We start from the raw sequence: 18,556 nt of genomic DNA on the forward strand, positions 1-18,556 counted from the left end.
CTGAAGGCAATTCCTTAGTGTGTTAGTCAGAATTTCTGTGACACATTGGGGCTAAAGGCATAAAATTGCTCAAAACAAAGTTTACCTATGTAATTTACATTATATGCAACTTCTAACATACTTTCCCTGCGTGGCAAAGAGGGCTTCTGTTTTGGCCATCAATTTGAGAAAATGTTGGAGTCCACTGTGAAAAACAGAAGCAAATACCAGCTTATATTTGAAGTGGTTGCTGCTTTAGCCCTTAAAATCATTAAGTTGCCACAGGTAGTTATTATTTATAGTGAGGTTCTTATATAACACTGAGGTTTTAGCAGAAGCAATGTTCTGTTTCTGTAGTTCTCAGGAATTAGCATTGTAGAGCCCATGTGCTACATTTGATTATGACTACTAAAAATTTCACTGTCTATGCAGCTTTAAAATATACTGATTTGTTGTGAAGGCATTATGAATTCTTCCAGCTCTTTTTCACCTTTGGTTGAGAAACAGAGTGTAAATGAAAAGCCTTTACTTGCCTCAGCACTTTGTTACCTGTGTTTTGCACGCAGCCCATGTGTGGCCTTCTCTATGGGGGGTGCACTGCTGTTCTCTTGGGAAGGTTTCCTTACAATTTCATGATCATCACACAAAACTTTGTGGTCTCAATCGACTATCTCCAAAAGACTGAAAAGGGGCCTGGTGATATTTTGTTAATGCTTAATACATGCCTTAAATAAAAAAAAAAAAAAAAAAATGGAAAAAAGAAGAACACTTCCAAACCCAAAACTTGTTTTAAACAAAACCAAATACTTTGCATTGCCTACCTGGAAGGACCCTCATTGGCAGGTCTATGCAGGTGCCTCCTCGGCTTCAGAAGGAGTCCTGCACTGCAGCCTTTCCATCAGACACACCATTGTCAGTGCTGGCAATGCTGTTTAGGATGCTAGTTCAGAATAGAAGTGGATTATCAATTGCCTGTGTGAAACAATGTCCATTGCAGACTGTCATGCTCACAGCCAGTGGTTCTAGAGTGCAAATGGCTTCTCTTGCCATGGAAACAAAGGAAACTTTATTCTACTGTAAAACTAAGGTAAATTTTGCTAAAATTTCAGATGCTGAGCAGAGTACTCCTAAAATAATTAGGAAGGGAAAAATAGGTATGCATATTTGTTTAAGTGAAAGAAAACATAAATAATCTTTAGAATTGTTTGTAGAATTGTTTAAAATCCCTTTGCTAGCCTTTCACTGCTTTCCCTTTTTTTTTATAGCATCTTATATATATTTTTGCCTACTTCTCTGAGGCTCTCTCTATTTCTCCTTCTTGTTATGGAAGAAGGAAAAAAAAGGTATTATTTGTCAGAAGTTCCATTATTCTTCTTTAACAGTTACAGCTTTGTGACTTCACTTTTGAATGAACCCAGCTGAATAAAACACTTTCCCTGAGTGTTTCTGCAGAAATGATCAGGACAGAAATACAGTATCATTATTTATTTGAGAGTTAAATCTCTACAGAGCTGTGGGAAGTAATCCACTATTACTAACAACTTTTTGTGCCTTTTTGGAGACTAAAAGATACTTACTTACTTACTCTTTATGTAAGATTTAATGCATTTGGATGATTGAATGGTTGATGCATTGAACTGTTTCTTCATAACCAGAAATATTACAGAGATTGTTAGACTACTTGTTTGAAGAAAGCTATAAATTGCCTTAAAATTTGTTCTTTGCAGAATGTTCCATTGGCTTTTCCATTCCTGATAGAGGTTGTAGCTCTCTTATTTCTAATTTTTATTCCAATTAAATAATTATCTTTAAGTGAATAAATCTGATTTTTTTTTTCTGTATCTAATGAATAAGTTCCATAATTCTGGAATATAAGAGAGTACATCCTGTTGCTCACAGTCATTCCTCTAGAACCTTCAGGTCTATAATTATGCTATTCAAGGGAGTACAAAAGGTTGCTTGGAGTATTAGATTCCTGCCATGACTGTTGTTTACCAGAGCAGCCTTCAGGTGCCATAAATTTATTTCTCTAAGGATATCTCTGAAGTGTGTATACTTCAAGACTAGATAAAGGCAAGGTAAGGAGAAAAAGAAGGTAAGTTTACAGACAGTTTGGAAGAATGAATGAAACACAACAGCTGGGAACACGAAGAAGAGCAGTTTGTCAGACTGTTGCAGTTGTTGATGCAGAAAGCTCGGAATCATGAATATTGTGTGATGCTGTGTGTTAACCTCAGACATTCAGGTAAAGCTGGAAACCTGAACAGTCTGACAAAGAGTTTTAGATTAACTAAAAAAATAAATTATATACCTAAAATCTCCTCTATAAGTTGAAGGGCTCTTTGCATCTTGAGTATCTAGCTGTACTTTCAAATAAAATATGCAAGAAGGTTTCACACTGCATATGTTAGACAACAGTTCATAAAGTAATAATAGTATTAATGAGGTAACCCACTCAGAGCAGAGGTTGTCTGGTTTCCTTAAAGCTCCTATGGTTCATAAATAATCTTAGTACTGCAGCTGTCTGACATTGACTCAGGTGTCTACAAGTGAAATTCCTGCAAGGAGGTGGATCAATTGCAGCCAGTGTCTCTGTGAGGGCTCTTTTTCCTGATGAGTAGCATCTGCATAGGATGAGTATTTGTGTTTCCCAGCACCTTAATTCTAATGTGAGTGATTATACTTTATATGGTGTATATACTTATAAATTATTCACTTTGCTGGAAAAGCAAGATAAAAGGTAATCATCTACATTGCTATTTCTATCCTTTATGAAGAACAAGAGAACTTTCTGTCTTTCTCTACCTTGATACATGTTTAGTAGACAAAGCAGAAAAGACGCTGAGAGATGCTCAGCCTAGACAAACCATTTCCTCGTCATTAAGACACTGCTATGAAATGAGAGAAGGCCACTTTCAGGTCTCTGATAAAAGGTCGAGAAAAGCAAAGCATTCTATAACTGAGCAACTTGACCATCTTTATGTACTGAAAAATCTCTTTGTCTCTCCCTTTAGCTTTGGAGACCTTCCCATGCATGCAAGTATCTTGACATGGAAGTGAAAAAAGTGAAAATGGGTCCATTAGAAAAGCAAGTTCTTTTTGATGAATTGGCATTTTCCACTAATTAATACAAAAATAATTGGGAAGCCATAATTAGGTTTTATCAGAGACAGAATTACCAGGATCAGCAACTGTATTGTGCCAGTGTTTCTGTCTTGTGTGTGCTGGTTCTGCTTGTAGCATAGCTGTTGGCACAACACCAAGCAGATGTAACAGTTAGAGTGCTAATAAAACTTTTTTCTTCTTTTCATTGTAACTATTAAACAATAGCTACAAAGTTACATAATTTCAAACTAATTATACCTTTTCTATGTTTTCTAAATTACTACTTCAAATTGCTTCTTGAAATAACCGCATTTCTGTGAGCAAGATGCTTGCAACTAAGCATGCCCATTCAGCTAAAGCCTTTGTAGGACGTGCTGAATTTAGCATTATGCAATATTTCTATATTGCAGGATCAGTGGGTTGAGGTGAAGCCTATGCCACAGGAAAACAATGCTTCTGATAAGGCAGACTTAATACACATTAAGTCATTCAAATGAAAATAGGTGATTGACAGTTGTCACCTTGTGTTCAGAGTCAGCATCAAAGATACCTGCAGTGTGCACTCAGTGCCTAGGTACAGATGTCCCCATCAAGGATCCTGGGGCTGCACAAGCTGCTGCTTGTGCCCAGAACTGAACTGAAGGAGTGACCGAGCAGAGACAAGCTGATCCCCTTCACTCCTCCAGAGTGCTAGTAGGGAATAACTCCTTCTGCCTCCCGTCCCTCCACTCTAGGCACTTGTTTTAATGTATATTCTTTTTTTATTGGCACGGAAAAATTGAAAAAAGAAAAAAAAAAGAATAAATTCAAATAATTCAAAAGATAAGAAAAATTGTACAAGGTGACAAGACAGGTATTAAATTTCACATCAAAACTGGCAACTCTGAGACCATTACAGCATATCTGATATTTTTAAATAAGATGTCATCTTTACTGTATCTTTCTCATTAAGAAAGAAAATCATCTTACCTTAGACTTGATACAGTTTCATCTATAGCTGTATGGAGGAGAGATGTTTTTCTTTTCATGCCTTGGAGCTCTAAGTTGTTTCATTAAATCAGAGTCCTGTCATTGCCTCTGTGAAGAGAGGAACTAAGCCTGGTTTTCATGCTACTTCCCTCCCCCTTTTAAAACAATAAAAAGCAAATTTGTGCAAGATAAAGAACAGACTAAGAAAACAAATCCTATTCAGAAAATTCCCTATAACTTAATTAATTTCTCAATTACACTAATTGAAAGGAACAATAGTAAGAGATTGTGTATTTTGTGGCAGTTGAAAGGAGTGTTTAATTGCTGCATGTAAGTAAAATGACAGCTTCAAGCATTCTTGCAAGCAACAGTACTCTTTTGGGGGTAATTAGTGAAAAATAGATAGTAAACAGATGATAGCTTTTAGGCTAAACAAGTCACTTCAGTTCCATCTCATGATAAAGAACTATTAAAATGAACTTACCATACCATTCAGCAGGAGTACTTACATTTTATTTTTATCTATGGTTGATTATAAACTGTTTTTTTCTTTATATGAAAAAATCTGCCTGTTCAGTAAACTAACAGTAAAGAAAGCAGATTGTAGAAATATCTCTCGAGCCCTAGTAAATTCAGCTGTTCAGTGACTGTGGGATGTACAGGTGAGCTTATTTGCCACTACTGAAATAAGATAACCAAATGGTTGACTGGAAGGTTTACTGTTCAGTGTCTTTTCTGAACTCAGCCAGATCTCTGGTCATTTAAGAACCATCTATGCTTTCTCATTCTTGGTATATATGGTGTATATGTCATCACGGATAATCATCCTATGAGTTAATATTAAGGTTAGTGCTAACTTTAGGTTTGACCAAATATTCTGTTAGAGATTGTCCTTTGGTGCCTTGCTGGTCAGGTCAAAAGTTCAGCTGGCTCATGAAATAGCCATTGAAGGCCAGAGGACCACACATAAACAAGAGGTGGTTATGAAATGGGAATAATTCATTTTTCCATTGTGGTTGGGGGAGCATATAGCAAGAGCGGGACAGAGATTGGAGCCTTGTCCTCATATGAATCATGTCCCCATATTTCAACATGCAAAGTGTTCCTTTCTTTTCCTAATAAACCCAGTCAAAGATAGGATGAAAAGAATTTTAAAAGGATTAACTGTACAAGCACCAGACTTAGAATAACCTTGCAAGGAGCACAGCAAAGTTTCTTGATTCCTGCTTGAATTTCCAGTGGAGAGCAAGAGTCTTTGGCCAAGTGCATGGAAACTGGATGAAGCCTTCTAGTGACTATGAAGCAGTAGTCTAAAGAGAATACTTTTAATATTAGGACAGAATGAATGACTCCACTCCTACAGAGGTGAAAAAAACTGTACATGGTAGAGAATAAGAATTACAAACAGGAAATACATATTAGCAACTACTGAAGATAATGCTTTTAAATGGTGGGTGAAACTGAATAGACATTGAGCTTAAACACTTTAGGAATATTTATCCAGAATTCTTTATAGCTTGGGAAAGAGTTCTTGACATTTCTCTCCTTTCTCTCTCCCAGAAATCTAAAAACCATTCAGATCCTAAACCAAGGGCAGTAGGTGTTTACATAGTGTGATGTCCTTGCAGAAATAAGGAATACTTGTCAGCAAGGTAGGATTCCCTTATGGTAGAAGAGGGAGGATCAGTGATTACATTCTCCACCTTTTTCTAGCTGCCAGTAGCTGAAGCTCCAGGCTGGAGTCAGCAGCACAGCTAACAGAGAGCAGCAGACCCAGAATGTTATTGTTTGGCTCTTTAAGTGTGAGTCGAGGCACATTAACAGTTGATTTGTGTAGTGTGACTGACAATGACTGCAGAGAACAAATAATAAATTTGGAGACCTCAGATCACCCAGCTGACAGGCTCATTAAATAGCACTGTTTGCAGATGAAACAGAGAAGAAGCAAACAATGCCAGGGCAAAAGTTACTGCTTGCCCATTTTTTGTGAGCAGGAATAATGGTTTTCTCTCATTTACACCACTGTGTGCCAGGAGTAATGCTTGTAGCTGGTGACATTTTAAGGAGTTAAAGAAGAGAAAAATGCCAAGTTCTCAGAATAAATGTGACAAGAAAAATCGAATATCTGTTAAATAACTATTAATAAATATAAGCTATACAATTCTCATTTCTTTCCATTAATCTGTAACTTAATATCTTTTTATTATTATTTTAACGTAGAATCTACTTATGAAGAAGATTGGAAGTCCTTGCAAAAGGAAAAAGTGTAGCCTGCTGTCTATGATTGTCTCACATTATTCAAATTTTCCCAGGGAAAATCAAGCCTTAGGGATTTTTTCAGACATTATTTTTCTTATACAGATCAGATTATTCATTCAGCAAACAGAAGCAATATCGTGTGATATTTAGACATCCAGCTGCGCAGCTCAGCTAGTGAGTTGGCATTATTGAATAGTGGGTTAAGAGATAATTTTAAAAACCCGTAAACAACCTATTATCTAATTTCTCAAATGATTGTGTGAAAAAGCAAATTAATTTATTATTTCATATGAAAGAAAGATATCATCCAAAGGGGGCTACGTGCCATATGAAATTACACATTCTTTTTTGGGGGAGAAAAATGTATTTTGTGCATACTATTTTAATAGCATTACATAATAGACTAGAATTTACTTGAAACAGTTTATAAAGTGTTTTAGCAAAGTGTCTGCTTTAAAATGCATAATGCTTTAATTTAAAATAGTATCTTTAAATGGAAATTATTTATTTTCATGATGTGATCTTTTTACAGAATTGTGCAAATCTTGTTCCTTTAGTGTTAAAAATTATATTTTGCTGAAGGATTGTTTTAAAAAAGTGATAATACTCCTTTTTCATAAGGAGAAAAATTGTTCTCCTTTATATTTTTTTTTCAGTATTTATCCATTGCACTTGCAGTTATCCTTCTGTGTAGAAAGAAATTTCAACAAATGAAATATACATATGATGCTTAAAAATTAATTGCCTGCTTTGTTAGATGAAACTTCAGTTTGTTTTTTTTAAAATTTCTTCTTCAATGTAATTTGAGTGAAAAATCAACATTCAGTTGAATGCCACATGTAAGCACAGTAGGCATTAGAAATGTTTCTGAGAATTGTAAACTAGAATGATATTTTTATATTTTTAAGTTTGAACTAGAAATTGAAGTTTCCTGAATATTTAATAGTTTGTGTAATTCCCTGATTGTTTGCTTTCCAAGTCCACTATGCATTTGAATAATTTTGAGAAAGAGCTTTCATGCAGATAATATCGCAAAGCCTCTTCCTATCTGCAGTTCTTTGCAAATGTGTGATCATGGTTCAGTTCTGTCCATACAGCCTGTGCTATCTCCAGAGCTATGTTTTAGCACTGCTTGAGAGGGAGGCAGATATTTTTAATAACAAGCACACTTTCCACAAAGCAGAATTTTCCACAAAAACCATTAACTTTTGTACGCTTCAAGAATATTATTTTCCCCCCTCCACAACAACAACAACAATAAAACCCCACCCAACCACAACAAAAAACCCAACATAATGTTGTTTTACCTCATAACGTTTTATGGTTTGTTTTGGGTAGCTTCAAATCCCTTCTGTGCTGTATCTCAGTATCCCTGTTGAACCTCCCCTCTTTTCTCAAAATTCATCTGTCTGGTACCTCTTGCAGAGAAGTGAGGGGGCCTAAAACTCCATGAATATGCAAATTAATCTTAAACTGAGACAATATTATGTGATTATATGCTTCGAAAGAATTCCCTGGGCTCTCCTCCTCAACCACCCTGAACTACTTTAGAAGTTTTTCTCTCTTTTCTTCACTGGAAAATAAATAAAAGTCTGTAGGTAGAAAGTCAAATCTTGTGCCTAGCAAAGTGAAGGACAAGAGGAGAATCAAAGCTCCTCAGTTCCTTGAGTTTATTTCAAGGCCTTACAGCACAATAGCACAGAGAAAAAGGATTTTGACATCAATGATTCCTCACATGCAAAGCCAGTGAACTTTCACGGGGATTAAAATATATTGGAAATTTTTTTGTAATGTTGTAAACTGTCTTTATAGGAACACCCTACCAATAAAAAGCTATTTGAATACTATTTGGGCTGTCCCTTTTTATTAAAAGCTTACTTGAACACCTATTGAGATGAACTGGTTTTTTATTGCCATGTAACTGTCAGCCACCTGAATCATGGGTCTAATCAGTACTAAAAACTTATACAGGAAGAAATTTTATGATTACACTGTTTTATTAGAATTCAGTCCTTTATACATTAGACCATTCTGTTGTTCAGTGGATTTTGTCAGCTGTTATACAGTGATGTGCTGGCTTACTAGCTACCTTTCCCTTACTTTGGTTCAGTGAGAACCTCACTTATTAACCTTCCAATGCTGAGCACCCATCTGCTTTTTTTCCATTAGAAATCTGATAAACATGGCAGGAGGTTGGAACTAGATGATTGTTAAGTTCCCTTCCAACCCAAAGCATTCTATGATTCTATAAAAATCTTCACCTGGCATTTAATAACTAAAGACTCATCAGTGCCTCACTGTCACGTTCACTTTCTTCTTTCGATAACCAAATTAATTTTCTTCCTTTAAGGCTAAAAATGTAGAAGCACAGTTATAAGGGTGAATGATGGAACTTGAAAGTTCTATTGGATCTACTGGATCAGTTGCCAAATCTACGTGTATCTCAGTAGAAAGGTTCATTTAAATAAATTATTATTTTAAATACATGATTGCAGTTGATGTTTAGCTAATTGGTCAGTGCTACTCATTGAGAACTCCCCTGGGGTCAATTGGAGAGAAAGACTTAAAGATGACAAAGGTGACTGTATTCCATCTGTGCAAGACATGAATTTTTGAATAAGGTTAATTAATGATTGTTATCTTTCTTTGTTTATGAGAGACAGAGTCAGGATAACTGGTTTAAATTAGACACTTGGCTTACAGAAATCTGAACTAAGGTATCATAATAATAGCTTTTCAATCTTTTTTGTCAGTTCACAGTTTTCAAGACTGTTTTAGCAAATAGAGAGAATAATCTTAATTTTATAATTCTAAAAGTTTCTGTTAAAAGTCCAGTTTTGGTGATAGCCAAGTTTGCCGCCTTCTGATTTATTGAAAGTAGTAGTTGATGAACATTTACAAAAATGAAAATTGTTTAAGTATTAGAATATACAGGAAGTTTCTGGAATCTCTTCTGTGTAACACCTGCTATGTAGACCATAAAATGTCATCCACATAAAACTGATTTACTTTAGGTTGTATAAATCTCATTCTCCTCTCACAAGCAAAGCTGGTGAAAGACAGCAATTTTCTTTGCTATCACAGATACTACTGCCATTCTACATCCCAGTTTGGTTGTGGGCCCATTGCAAGTTTTCAAGATACCAAGCTGGAGTGAGAGGACATAGTCTCAAGCTGTGCCAGGGGAGGTTTAGGCTGGATATTAGGAGGAATTCTTCACAGAAAGGGTGATTAGACATTAAAATAGGCTGCCCTGGGAGGTGATGGAGTCACAGTCCTGGAGGTGGAGAAGAAGAGACTGGACATGGCACTCAGTGCCATGGTTTCATTAAATTGATGGTGTTCAGTCATAGGTTGGACTCAATGACCTCAAAAATCTTTTCCAACTGAATTGATTCTGTGATTCTGTAGTAGAAAAACACCTAACGACATGATATTGACATTAGGCTTTTGCTAACAGATGGTATAAAGCTTTGGGTGTATGAAACTTCAAATGCTAATATTATACAAAGACCAAGATATTTTATAGAAAGAATTAACTGAGTTTTAAGAGATGAAGTAATAAGAATATGATGAAATTCAGAAATCCAAAATTCAAGGACTAGTACAAGCTTCTATTATAAACTGGGAGATGAAGAGCACAGCAATTTTAAGTGGCGAGGAGAAAATAAGGAATCCGAGAGATGAAGCTGCTCATAAAATTACTCCAAACAACTATTTCAATCCATCTTGGTTTTCCACTAGATGGGAAAGAAATTAATATAAACTACAAATTGGTGAGACTTTCACTAGAATATTATGTATGGTTCTAGTAATTGCAGTTGGAGAAAAATTAACTGGAGCTCAAATGGATCAAAGAGAAGAGGGCCAGTATGCTGTCTTCTGAACAAAGAGTAGAATAGAATACTTGAACAAATCTGGGAAGAGAGACGATTCCCATCTATAAACACTCCAGTGAGAAATACCAAGGAACAGGATCTCTTGAGGTGCTAGATAATTTTGTACTAACATTAGTTGATTTAAACTGCGTCTGGATACAATTAGACTGAAATTTAAAATAAGGTTCAGAACTATATATAAGACAGAGAGCTTCTTGAACTGTGTGTCTGTGTTTAGAAAGGCTTCATCTTGATCAAATTGCCTCCTCTTTCCTTTCTACACCTTCTCAATGAGTTGAATCTCCTTCATATTATAATGCTGCTTAGAATCTTCTTTCATACATGGGATGCAAGAATTTTCAAATCATGTTAAGAATACTGATGAATTTGTTGCATCTAAATTGTGTGATAGAAATTTCTTGATTCAGCAGAAGGATTTAAAAAATGATCTCTGCTTTCTTTTTACATTTATAATCATTATATAGGATTTATTGTTTTTACACAGCTCATTGAAGTTCATATTTGTAAGGCTGTGGCTTTGATAGGCTATTATCTCCGAAAAAGTGCTATTTCCTTTTTTTTTTTTCCTAGCCTGTCTATAGGTATTCATTTTCTATTATCTTATAAAGTATGCTAAAAATACAATTACAATATTAATTTACTGTAAGAGTCAGGTTTATATTTGTGGTAAAAGAAAAGACAACTTGAACATAAACACTTTTACAGATGCTTATATTTTTTGGAGGAAAACTTTCCCACAAGTGAGACCCTATTGCCAAGGACGCCATTAATGTATGAAGTGCAAAAGGCCTGTTGTTCAAGCTGGACTTTAAAGTGATGGTACAGGGACCTAGGTTCTTTGAAAATCTAGCCAGTTATGGCAGTTGTTCAGTGTTGACGTTTTGGAAAAATCCGACTTTGGCACTCATTTCTGAAAGGTAGGCAAGACCAGTTTCAGGTACAGCCCATGAATGTAATTAGTTTCATGTTTTGTAACTGATACTATTCATGTCTTTCAAATATTTCTATTATTTATTGTATCAAAGACAGAATGTTGGGCTATAAAGATTATTAGGAGTCTATGCATTTTTTCAGCTAAAATGGACAACTTGATAGTTATGATACCTTATAAGAAAAGGACCTGGTAGGCTTAACATATGTAGTAAAATATCTTATGAGAGATCAACATTCAGGTCTGTTTTACTGGTTTTATTGGGATATTGTCTGTATTCGGATACTATCTTAATTTTAAAATATTTTTCCAGCTCCATTTGCAAATAGTTATGAAAAAGACATTACTCTTCTTTGCCTTTTTCCATACCTATTTTTTTCAGCATAACTGTAGTTTCCTAACAAACTCTACTAAGGATTCCATACGATTGATGTCATACTAGTCACCTTTTGCTGGAGGAACCCATTAGCAGAATTTTGCTGCTGACAAAAAGTCTATGAATAAGATTATGTCTGAAACAACAAGATACAATTATTACTGGGTGATGCTTTGCATTAAAATGTGTGGAATACTACCTTGAAACTTTGAAATCCACTTAGCTCTTGCCTATCTCAGCAATTTTGTTTGCTTATTTTTGTAGCAATTATGGGCATTTTCATTTCAGTGATGAATATAAAACAGATAGAAACTACTGAAATTATGTCAGTGCAATATATAAAGCACATTAATATACATGCTTATTTTAGGACAAACAATTCAATATTCATCTTAAAAAAGAGATATTTTTTGAGTGGTCAGCAACACAGTATTTATTTCATTCAGTGAGATATTGAAAAGACCAGGAATACATATTTGTAATAGTTAAGACAAACAGCATCTGCATTCAAAAATATTGTTTTACTTTTATGAAAATATAAGCCAATATGTTATGAATTTGAGGAAAATTAAGTGCAAAATTAAAGTGAAAAAAGACTATGTTCTTCATACAGACCAAAAACAGTGTAGACAGTATAGAAGCACAGAGGAATACAAAAATAGGTATTTGTATGGATAATAAAATAATTTAAAATTGCATCAAAAAGAATCAGAACGCAACCTTTTATTTAATTGCAGCTGGTTACGTCATTATGCATTAAAAGTTTTTTAAAGCATTCTGAAACTATTTGATTATCATAAATCACACTGAGGTTAATTGGACCATGTTTAGGATTTTATGGAAATAAACTCATACTTGAGCTTTGTAAAATTAGACAAAAAACCAATGTTCTTGTTTTAGAAAGTTTATCTTAGCTTTCTTTTATCTTGCTGTGTCTTCATGGAGGACAGGCTCTACTGAATCCTGGATGCTTATTCTTTTTCTGCTCAGAACGCTGGAATCAGAGTTAGTTTGCTGTTGGCTTTGGAGTGTGCACAGATCTTTTAGATGTGCATACATGGAATCCCTTACTAAATAGTCCTTCCTGGAAAACCAAGTACTACTTGGTGTCAGGAAGGAGCAAAGATGGAAAGGCAATTTGAAATAAAAAAAAAAAAAGGGGGGTTAGCAGAGTCTTTTTGAATGTAGTCTGGTGCTTATCATGTGACATACAAAAAAAAAAAAACAAAAATAAAAGAAGAAAAATTAAAATCAATCTTGAGGGAACTTGCTGTGGCTCTAAAAGTTACTTCATAGAGATATAATACAAACACCAGAGATGCTTTTATGAATGTGTAATTAAGACATCTATTTTCTGAATAAACCAAATCAAACAAGGGAAAAAAACCCTAGACAACCCACCCCAAACCGAAACGAAACCCCAAACAAGCTAAACTTTTCAGTCTAGAAGGGAAAAGATAGAGGATACAGTGTAATGAGAAGAGTAATTAGAGAAAAATTATTTTATTCACATTTAAAAATGCATGTTCCAGTGTCAGGTCTGATGGGCATATCAGGATTGGTTACAGCTCTTTTAAATATGATTAAAATATAATTTTTGACAAAATTTAACTTTACTGAACATTTTATCCACTTCATATATAAAATTACACTTAGAAAAATAAAGAAGCTACTGAATTATATTTATTCAAGGGATTCACAATGCTGATGAGAATTATAAGACTTTTTTAACATCTTTTTTTCTTTTCCAGAAATTACTTCAGTTCTCTTTAAGTTATTTTATTTTTTTTTTTTTGTGAGTAAAAAAGTCCCAGGAACAAAAATCAGTATATTTATGTAAGGATGAAAAATACCCATGTTTCTAGCCATTTTTGATATCTGTGGTACCCACAAACAAAACACTCTTTAAAATTAATTTAGACAAATTCCTGTTTTATTACATAAAATTCATATTACACAAAGATCATATTAGTCTTGCTCTCTTTGTATCTTCATTTCAGTACACTTTTTTTTGCAAGTGACATGGAGCACTCCACAGTGACAACTGATTTGGGATATCCTCAATATTGCCAATAACATGTAGCAGGCTGAAAAAATAAACTTACTTTTCTGAGGAATAAAAAAGCAATGATTTCTAGGACTGAGTTAGTGAAATATATCAGTTGCTGAAGAAGAGAGTAAGTTAAAAGTTTTGAGGTAACACTTCATGCAAACAGAGCATCAAGGAAGAGAGTAATGATACCATGAATGATACAGAAAATGAGTCAAAATCACACATTGGAAAATACTAGGAAAAGATTGATTAAAGGGTGATAGTGATAGTATACTATACACTCACAGAGTCAGATGTTTTGATATAGAAAGGCACCTTGATAGTATTTTAGATGGTTAAATATTTCTGGGAATTGTGGAAGACTTTAAATTCTTTGTAGATTTAAAAAAAAAAAGGTTGCTAATATTCAGCTGTCCCTATTATTCTCTATGTTAGTAATCTGCAGACATTTTGAGACACAGTAGTGATAAGCACTACTTTCCTACCAGTTTTATTTTTTCTATTTCCCTAAAATTCTCATGTGCAACCATAAATCCTGGTAAAAAAAGAGAGCTTGCTTATGTGGGAGAACGCACCTATTTGAACAACAGCCCTAATGAAAGGCAGCAGTGTAAACTGCTGGCAAAGTAATTCTCTCATAGCATGAATTTTCCCTATTTCAAGGTCATTCTGGTATAAAAGTCCTTTGCAGCTTGCTTGCAATATACATCTCAATGAATGTATGTTTTTTATTAGCAAGGATTATTCTTAGGGTCACTTAAGCACATTTTTGTGTGAATAAGATTGCATAGAGCATAAAGCCCCTGTGCTAGGCACCATAGTGATAACTTTTCCCTGTCCATGACATGTTACATGGGGCCCCAGCAACAGAGGTCTGGGCACAGACAGGAACGGGATGCTGTGCAGTGAAGCATCTTCTCATCTTTGCTGCAGAGGAGCTGGAACACTGCACAGCAGGTGGGACTCTGTGAACAGCTTGGTGGGATAGATGGAGCACTGGGTGATCTCTCCTTTCCCTCTAAGTAAATCCATGCCTGGAGTAGCTTTACCTGATGCATAGGGTAATTTTAGTAGCAGTACTTCATTTATGCTAAAGCATGTCTGGTTCTGGTTGCTCAGAACTCTGATTCTAACCCACAATGTAGGGATAAATTTCTCCATATCAGAACAGAAGACAATGGAAAGCATGCAAATTTAAATCACACATCTAAAGGATGGGGATGAAGAGTTATTACTTCAGAGGTGCAAAATAGCTGTGCAGAGGTTAAATCAGACTGACATATTCATCATACATTGTTAAAGAGTCCCATGCAAAATTACTTTCATCTTATTTTTGGAATGGATGTTGTACACATGGCCTCATCTAATCTTTTGTCACTTTGCAAAACAAAAGCTAATTTCAATTCTAGAAGACAGAACCATCTTCAACTATACAAGCTAACAGATATGTGCTGCAATTCGTAAAGAGTGCATGTACATTATAAACTTGCTTAGTTGCTCTACAGAGATGCCAATCCTAATTAGGACTTCATTGGCTTTTCCATTGAAAACAGTTAAAATTCCCTAATTAAGCATGAAAAAATTAATAAAAATTAAATTAAGACTGTGTACATAAGTAAATGAAGTTTCTGCCAAATTTTAACTCACCTTTCAGCCTGGGATGGGGTTTATCCTTCCCTGCCTCAGTGCCTTATCCTTTTCAGCTTAGACAAGGATAGTGGTCTGAGAGGTAAAAATCTTGTTCTGGCAGTATTTGTCCATTTGCAGTTTAGATAACTACTCCATTTTGCAGGTCTCAGATTATCATGTAGTTTAGCACAATACAACTCTTGAGTATTGTAGCAGTTGATTCAGGACTTTATTTTCTGAAAATTGAGCAATACAAAAAGGCTTCTGAAAATGGGAAGGAAAAAAACTCCGGAAGACAGGGTAGAGGACTAGTAGAAACAAAGAAACCAAATGCACAAGGTAAAATGAAGTCCTCTGAGTCTCCTGGGTCCTGGTATCTTTTTCTTCCCCCAGTTTCTATTTCCTGATACCATGCATATGTTTCTAGTTTACCTCTCTCCATCACTCCTGAGGAATGTTTTCTATTTCAGATTTTAACTTTGTTCTTCAGTCACCTTAAAAGCATACACAACATTAATATGTTGCATAGTAATACAGCATAGCCAGTTTCACACCTTAAACTCTCTCTGAATGCAGCAGTACAGATGAAACACTGTGTACAGCTTTTCTGTCCACCCCATGAGCTAAAAATGGTGTTGGTGTATTTTCACAGCTTCTGTATAGCTGGGAATGCTGGGAACATATGAGATGTATGAGGTTGGACTTCTAACACTTATATATTAATCTGGATATTAGCATTGCTACTAAAGGTAGTTTCTATAATTTATAGATGGCCTGTAATGTGACTAATATTAAATTAGCTAATACTTGTGTGAGGGTTCTCTGACATATGAAAAAGTGTTATCTTTATAAAATAGGTAAAGCTTAAGTGGATACATGAATGAATTTTGATTTTGTAGGTGCCTTTAGATAGTAAAAAAATGTGGAGGTTTTTTTCTGATTCTTCCATATTTTTTTATCTTGACAGTACAAACAAGTGGAACAGTACATGTCATTCCACAAGTTACCTGCTGAAATGCGCCAGAAGATCCATGATTACTATGAGCATCGCTACCAAGGCAAGATCTTTGATGAAGAAAACATTTTGAATGAGCTCAATGATCCTCTTAGGGAGGTAAGAATAAATTACTGGAGTAGGTCTTCATGGTATGGAAAACTTTCATATCTTTGCTGTTTCTGTGTTGAAATGCTCTTTCTGATTCTATTCTGTAACATTTCATCTCATTTGACCTAGTCAATGAATGACCAGGATAATTAAATTTATATTAGATTGGCACAAAGAAATAAGCAGATTTATGCTCTATTCTGAACCAGTCTGTCAGAGTCACTGTCACACAAGGATGTCAAAGAGTAAAATTCCATCCTTAAGTATTGTCAGAAACTCATGTTTTTCTGACACTTTTTGCAACAGAGTGGAGCTGGACTAGAATGGTCCTGGATGAAAACTTTTTTTGCTTTCCCTACTTGCTAACCACCCACCTGTACAGATAAAACTGCTGAAAGCCACCACAGAGAGAGAACTTCTCTGTGAAGTAGCATCCTTGGTAAAGATGTTCTTTACTTGAGATTACAAAGCTGGAATATGATATACAAGCCATTAAAAAATCTCTTTTGTTAAACCTGTAGTCTGTATTCCAGTTTTAGGGGTTATGCTTTGCTATTTTATGTGATGTGATATGTGGAAGCAGTTGGAATTTTCTTTGCAAGTTGCTTGTGTGGGACAAAGGCAGTGTTCATCTTGTAGCAGAAGTAGCTGCTTCATGGGACTATAAATCAGACTCTCTTCTGTTGGGTGCAGCTCACGTCTGATCTTCTCAAGGATGTTGGCTGATATCCTCCACTGAAAGGAGGGGGAAAAAAACCAAACAGACGAAGCAAGTTGAAAAGCTCAGAGAATAGAGAGCATGAACAGGGAAAAAAGAAAAGAAACAGGAAAAATCTAGGGAATTATCGCCAGACTACGTGACAGTCGAAACATGAATTTTGGCCAGTGTGGAGCTTGTGTTTTGTTAAGAGAACAGAAGCATGTACGGACATATCAGTCACTGACATCAGAAACAGTTTCATCCATTTACGCTTTTAAGGAAAGCATTTCTCCATAAGTGAAGTCGAATACTCTTCCATTGCAAAATATTATTTTACTAACAGCAATTTGCAGTTGTTGCACTCTAATTACCTGTGTGTTCCTCTTTTCCTGCCTCCCTCTTTGTTTCCTCCCCTCCTCCCTCCCTTCCCTAGCCTTGTTACCTTCCCACCCTTTTTTCTTATACCTTAAAAGCAGCAAGGCAAATTTGGTCAACCATAAAAAACAAAAACCACTTCTGGAGAGAGATCAAGCATGGAAAATTTCAAAAATGAATGAGTCCCTAAAGACATGGAGGAAGAATAGGATTTTGTGGAGGGAATGACTTCTGATTTTGCTATGGTCATGTAGTACTTAGCATGTCTTCTTTGTTCTCTGTATTATAGGACAAAAAATTTTTTACTCAGCTATGATCAGGTTGCGCACTACTCTGATGACAACATAGTAGTGTTCCAGAGAAAGGTCAAAAAAAAAAGAAAGAGAAAAATAAGAGCTGGACACTGGCAGTGCCAGAACAGGTTTCTCAATTAATCTGTCCAAATTTTGGTGGCAGCTCATTCACTGTGCCCTGAAAACCCCCCTTGAGTGTTTGCTTAGTTAGCAGTTTCAAATTTAGCTACCACTTCAGCATGTGCAGTTCAGTCGTGCAGGTAGTGGCTCTTTGATGTTACTAATGGATAATAAATTAGAGCCTTTTAGAGGCTTTCATATATTGGATGGGATTTACCATCTTAAATGCCAACAACTGCACAAGGCTCTAATAGGTGATAGCACAGATAACCTAGCTGCATCACTGAAGAATAAATATTTACTGCATTTCTTAAGTTTGTAATTAATCCTACATTTGATTATACTTGGAATTTAGCTTAGGGTAAAAATTTAGTCTCCGCAGGATGTAATTATCTTGATGAAAGTAGCTTCTGACAAAGACATTCATCTGAAACTATTATTTTCTCGCTTAGAGTAAGCAGAACAAAAGAAACCATACAATTGCTGCATAATTATAGCATCACAAAATGTTATTAAAATAGTTGCCCTGTTTTCACTACTCCTTGCTCTCAGCCATTGAAATTTACTGTATGGGCTGAAATTTTCCACAGCTAGGCTCTCTTTAGGAGTGATGACCTTTTTTTTTTGGTCCACGTTTTAAAATTTTGGCTCTTTTTTAGCAGAAAAGTAATTATGCATGATATAAATGTTATCATTCAACCATTAAAAATAGCTAAAGTACATAGAATTAGCAGTAAAAATCTGGTGTAAAAATAGTTCTTAC

General features: G+C 35.2%; 1 protein-coding gene across 1 annotated transcript in view; it reads left to right on the forward strand.

Moving 5' to 3' along the window:
- The window catches only part of HCN1 (hyperpolarization activated cyclic nucleotide gated potassium channel 1), a 202,429-nt gene that overhangs the window by 143,017 nt on the left and 40,856 nt on the right, over positions 1 to 18,556 (forward strand). The window contains exon 5 of the mRNA XM_051804740.1: positions 16,168 to 16,314. Within this exon, the coding sequence (XP_051660700.1) occupies positions 16,168 to 16,314 (147 nt within the window). The remainder of the gene's footprint in view (positions 1 to 16,167; positions 16,315 to 18,556) is intronic.

Source organism: Manacus candei, unplaced genomic scaffold (genome assembly GCF_025592945.1).
Source record: "Manacus candei isolate 608988 ecotype Guabito, Panama unplaced genomic scaffold, ASM2559294v1 h1tg000061l, whole genome shotgun sequence".
NCBI lineage: Eukaryota > Metazoa > Chordata > Aves > Passeriformes > Pipridae > Manacus > Manacus candei.